The following is a 6000-nucleotide window of genomic DNA, read 5'->3' as shown; positions in this document are numbered from 1 at the left end:
TATTATTTTCTTAGTTCTGCACTGCCCAGAAAGTAGCTTTTAAGACTAACTTTCAGAAAGAGACTCCGCAAAAAATCATGACAAAACTATACAGTAGATTACTCATTGTGAAGATTGTTGTTTCATTCAAAGAACACTCAACGCACTGATTTTTGATAGGACTATGTGTGTCATATGGGCTATCGGGCCAATCAGATTCGAAAGAGTGGAGTCTTCGTTGACGTAAAAATATGGCCATTAATACCTGATTTTAAAAAGTATACTTTGCATTTGAAAACGAACTCAGTAAACAGTATGAGTGGATTTAGCTGTGAGGCAGAGACCCAGCCGTGTCAAAAGCCGTTTTTCGGCAGCAGCAGTGACAACAGAAGGACCCAAAATCGCTTTCCCAGATTCCAAGCTGAGTTTCCCGAGCTGACGTCAGCTGACTGCCTTGGCTGCATTCGCCGCTCCGGACATAGCTAGGGCTGTGAAAATGCTGCTCTCCGTTCCGCCAAGGACAGGAGTCAACCCATACAACGGCTATAACAGCAGAAACAGCAAAAAGGTAAAGCCAGCCCGCGGCTCAGATCCTTCATTCGTTCTTGTCCGGTAAATGGGGGCTCATTGCAGTATCTATCGAGGCAACACGACAGTATGACTTTAAGCTGCAGTGTCCTTGAAAGCGGAGCGTACAAAAAAGCAACTTCAGTTCTCGGAGCTGTGTACCTAAGCTAGCTAGCTAGCTCTCGACTGGAGACCACAGACGCGTACGCTACTGTACCGTTCTGTATGCGCTGGACGCTAGTGCCGTGACCTGGACGTTTACATTTTGCTGTATTTTCTTGCATTTTGTAGACAGAATGTTTGCGTATTTTCGTTTATCCGCAAACAACGAAAAAGTCACCAAAGGGAATGAAGTTGAGGAGCGATCGGTATAAATAATATAGCTAATTAGCTAGTTGAAGGGTGGGGGTTGTGGTCGCAGGGAAAGAGAAGGGGTTGTTAGCAAGCTGGAAGTAATCGATTATTGTCTCTATATGAAAAGCAAAGTCAGATCTGTCATGGTGGAAAAGAAACACGCTTTCACAGAATATGCGCAACATAAGTTTGGCAAAGTTTTCTTTTTAAGTCAAGCGAATCGCCCCACCCCTGAAATGTCCCACTGCGATGACGGGACACAACGATTGCTTGTCGGAATTACGAATAAGAATAGTCTAGCACTGTTACAATTAATCATGGAAACAATTGTGTTTCTTGCCCGTCAAAGAAACATTTGTTTCCGTCTGCTCAGACGTTTTCAGTTGTTTAGAGATTATGAGACCTTTCTAAAGACGCACTAATTTAAGAAACAAATTCAATAGCTATACCTCACAAGATTAGCATTGTGTGCATTATTTTGATTTCGGTGTTTGTGTGCGGTCAGTTGTGTGACTTAAAAACAATGTTGGCTTTGTGTTGCCGGTTACCTCGTGGGACAAAAATACCTAGGCTGTACCACTGGTTTGCACAAGTAGTTAAATTCGATAACAGGAGCGATTCAGCATAAGATACCAAAAATGAGTATCTTCTAAATTCACTAATTGTTTCGTCAAACCGATTATTGGGAGAACCTACTATGACACTAAGTTTTTAAAAATGTTAAGTTTCGGTATTGTAAGCAGGGAGGCCTTAACAAGTTACATGTTAATGATGGGGTGCGTTGTATTATTGAAACCCGCCATTTCGGAGCTACGGTAGTTACATTTAACTGTGTTTTAAACAGACACACAGGCTCGCCTATATAACCTACTTAACTGAAACTGTTCTTAACAATTAACCTAAAATATTACACCTCACTGACATTATTTCTGACAAACAAGAACACTACTGACTACTCACTACTGAAATACAGTGATACAGAGTTTTAAAAAAACCAAACAGAAAACCGTCTGCATCAGTTTTTCCGCGATAAGCATATTGTAGTTCAGAGCATTGGTAGAGATCGAGCTCCTTATCATTATGCGATTTTAAGGATGTCAAGATCAGTATCCGTTCTGGGTGCACTCTTGGGTGTGTGCACCTTGACACATAATTTCTTTTCACTTTACAGACGGGCAGGGCAATTCCACATAACGGACTTTTGACTCACCGTGGTGATTAATACCGATAAAAAATATGAATTAGACCACACGTGATTATCACAGCGAGGGAACCACCTCAACCACAAGTGTCATGTAGCAACATCCTGGGTGGGTGCTTCCATCTGTTTCTCGAATCATGGCTAAATATTCAAAGTTTTCCGGTAAACGCAAAGGTACTTCAACCTAGGTTTATTCTTAACCGCAACGGCGTAAACAAAGCTGAAACTGAATGTGCCCATTGTCCCCTAAAAATCCATTCCACACTGACACCCAAGTGACAACTCTTAGAGAAGGGGCATGTTCGAACATTACAGACATTCGAGGAACATGTAATTAACTGTCCTGGCTTATGTCACCAATTCTTTCATGTACAGCACAGTACGTCTTTGTTGGGTCTTCAAGTCATCTTTACATAAAGCCGTTCAAGAGACACCCGGTCGCGTTTGTATAGGAAATAAAGAACTGTTTTCTAAGTTAATCAGGAATAAAGGTTTACGAAACGTGTTACAGGCAGCGTTTGCAGGCATTGGCAGTCTCTGAAGACGGATTGCTTTTGCATGCTCTTTTAAGGTAATATTTGTATTTGCACGGAGGAAGAAATAGTTTTGTAGCAGATAAAAAGGAATAAGCTACTAGATATTTATTCATCCATTGCATGATCTTATGGCCACATAAATGGTTGTCTTTATATGTGCGTAACAGACACTCTTATGGTATAGTCCTCAGTATTAAAGTTACTTTAAACAAAACAAAACAAAACAAAAAACGGATCATTATGATTTGAAACAAGTTCAAATATGTATTGACAAAACAAGCCTGCGCGATTTTGAAACAATTTAGCGGAAAATCGGTACCGAAATGATTGGAGACTCACACGTTAGGCTGTTATGTTTGGCTTCATCTTCTTCACGCTTTTCAGTTTGTTTGTTATAAAGTCCTGCGTTACATTACTGGAGCTTTTCTGCTCCAGTCTGGGAAGGCAGGAAGGTGACAGGATTCAGTTGCATCTGAGCGCTAATTAAAACACTTTGGTATTTGGATTCAGGAGGGCTAGTGTCCTTGTTCTTGAAAAGCTCTAAATGGAGTGATTAGCAGATCTTGCAGGTCAGGAGCTCTTGGCAGCTCTAGGCAGCAGCTGCCCAGTAGAGCTGATCTAGGACCAGTTTTGCAGTTTATTCTATAATGGTTACATTTAGAATTCTGATTGGGAATCTGGCTCTAGGGCCAGCAACTTCTACCTCGTGCTTTGGAGGCCAGAGATAAAGAGCTGAAGATCTCTAAAAGAGGAGTGGTGGAAGAGTAATACCTTCATATTTCACACATTGGCCTGTTTTACTGCATAATCTTGATCCTCTGGTAGTAAAGACGTGACATGAAGGACGAAAGCTGATGTTGATTGGAGTGCATTGAGATTAGGTTTGAACGACGGTGACCGTCTGCAGATGGGATCTTGGTGTGCAGCTGTGCTTGTCAAGCCATTCCAAACTCATATCATGCAAGGCTGTCTTTGTATTGCAGCCAACAGGGAAGGTGTGTGTCGGGGGGGGGGGGGGGGGGGGGGGGGGGTCAGGAGTGGATTTACGTCTTTGATACAGTGAGAGTGAGAGGGCGGATAAAGACAGAGCAGGGAGAGGTGAGTGGTCAGCATGGTGGCCAGCGTTTGCGCCACATGAGCGGGGGCGAGGGATCGGCTGATGCTTCACAGCCAGGTGCGCAGGTGTACCTGTACTCCTGGAACAAATAAAGGAGAGGAGACAGGAGGTCAGTGCTGCAAGGGACTAAAAAAGGGTCCTTTTTTGCAGGATGTGATCTCAAAACCAGATGGTCTAAGCTGATTTTTGGTTACGCACTATTTCTTACCGTCGCAACCTCTAGCCTGGCTTACCCTAACCCTTTCTCAACCCTCCCAGGTCGCTCTTGCCTCCCCAACCCCATGGAGTAACACTGCCATTCAGAGATTTCATTTCTGTGACTGTCACCTCGGTCTGTATAAGTGACACACTCTGGCGGGAAGTTCAGGTATCAACAATTTAGCATTGCAGTGGTACCACAATTTACTGTGTCATTACCCCTGAATCCTATTCTGGTCTGAGTGCAAACAAACAATTTCAGCTTCTGAAAGCAGGGGACAGGCTTGTATTGTGTCTGTATCCATCCCAGGCAGTCTGTGCTAGGGATGAGCCTGAATATTTGATTATTTGAATAGTTAGTCATAAGATCACTTATTGATCAGTGTTTGAGTGCTTGTGGATGAACAAAGGAATGAAGAAAAAATAATTTCTGCATTTCTTAATCAATATTCATGATTGTGAGCCCAAGAACTCCTGCTTAAAAGAATATTATTTACTGATATTCGGTTTCCTGCCTTACAGTGTGATTAAATGCTGATGTCTTCTTTTGCAAGTGATTTTGTTTGAGGGCAGTTTGGCGGCGGGCGGGGGGGTGTTGGGGTTGCCTATGAGTTTGATTAGTTGATCATCTTGGGGATTTTTCAAATGTTTGAACATCAGTTTATCAAAGGGCGCATCGCCAGAGTCTGCTCAATTACAGTTCTGTTCTCGTGGATCGATTTTCTCTTGGGGTCACGGCTTTAGTGAAGGTCTGTCATGCTTGGCAGCCTCTGTGGGCCACCCTTACAGCGTTATCACTGTGTTGCTTTAAGTAAATTTGCTGCCGTGGAGGAGGGGATGGGGTGGGGGAGCCAGATGTGGGGCGGGAGGTTGGAGCCCCGCAGTGCACTGCCCTCCTCTCCCTCTCTTTTCTCCCGGGGACTGCCAGCGACGAGCTCCTACATTCTCAGTCCAGCAGATCTCTGTATATAGGCTCTGTAAACTGACTTACAACACCAGTACCAAGGGGTAAATGTAACTGGGTTCAACTGTAGTTATATATGACGTTATAAGGTGTTTCCCCACACCTCCCATGTGACTGTTTCCCTGTTACATGATCACCTCAGTTGATTTGATTTCTGTTTTGCTGCTTATCTATTTCTACCATAGCCGGGTTGACTTCCATTCAGAACTGATGGAACAGGCAACCCACATGCTCCAAAATTGTTTGTGACATCCATGTTAAACAAATTGATGTTGACAAATTTTGGTTTGGGAGCCATATAGGGAAAATTTGAATAAAAGCTTGTTACAGAAAGGTTAATAGTAAACGCGTCTTCTCCGTTTATAGTATATAAAGGTCAACAAAGGTCAAACCTTTGCTGAGCTGTTAATAACTGCAATAACTGTCTAGTATTAATCTTTATCAATAAGCAAAGAGCAATGGGGTTGTGTGGTCGAGGCATATGCAATGAAGCTTTTAACTTTACTTACAAAAATGTCATAACAACATAGCAGTGTGTGGAAATTAGGTGCCAGAATTCATGTGGCTGGATTCTCGCTCAGCCCAATATGGGTCTTGCTGGTTTTTTCCTGATGTATCTCATGAAAAACAAAGGTCATGCTTGGTGAAAACAACTAGGCTGTATTAACTCCCTTCCTGTATAACTCCCTTGGGACTTTCACATGCACAAACTATAATAACACATGGTAATTATCTGTTTGTATCTATTTGCCTATAATAATGTCCTATAAGTATGACTGTAGAGGAAAGAAGACTGCAACACATTTTGTCACATAACAAATAAAAGTGCTTTATGATAGCTAAGCTTTGCCAACTACAAATATCAATTCTGATGAGTCTTTTTGTGGTATTTTTAGAAAGAAGTCCTTTTGGTATGGAAATATAGCATTGTTCAAAACAATTTATGCACTGGATGAATGGTGCAGTGTATCTATATTAGTGTGTCCAGATGTAGATTAGCTCTTGGCCTGAGATGGACTTCAGAATAAACAACTTAATACCCACTGGAATTCTAAAATTAAACTGAGCTACGAAAAATAACCCC

General features: G+C 42.2%; 1 protein-coding gene across 1 annotated transcript in view; it reads left to right on the top strand.

Moving 5' to 3' along the window:
* Positions 1-361: 361 nt before the first annotated feature.
* The window catches only part of rbms2b (RNA binding motif, single stranded interacting protein 2b), a 28778-nt gene continuing 23139 nt past the window's right edge, over positions 362-6000 (top strand). Inside the window, exon 1 of the mRNA XM_036533984.1 lies at positions 362-547. Coding sequence (XP_036389877.1) covers positions 476-547 — 72 coding nt within the window. The 5' untranslated portion in view covers positions 362-475. The remainder of the gene's footprint in view (positions 548-6000) is intronic.

The sequence above is a fragment of the Megalops cyprinoides genome, chromosome 7 (genome assembly GCF_013368585.1).
Source record: "Megalops cyprinoides isolate fMegCyp1 chromosome 7, fMegCyp1.pri, whole genome shotgun sequence".
Lineage (NCBI taxonomy): Eukaryota > Metazoa > Chordata > Actinopteri > Elopiformes > Megalopidae > Megalops > Megalops cyprinoides.
This window is presented reverse-complemented; position numbering and strand designations above follow the sequence as displayed.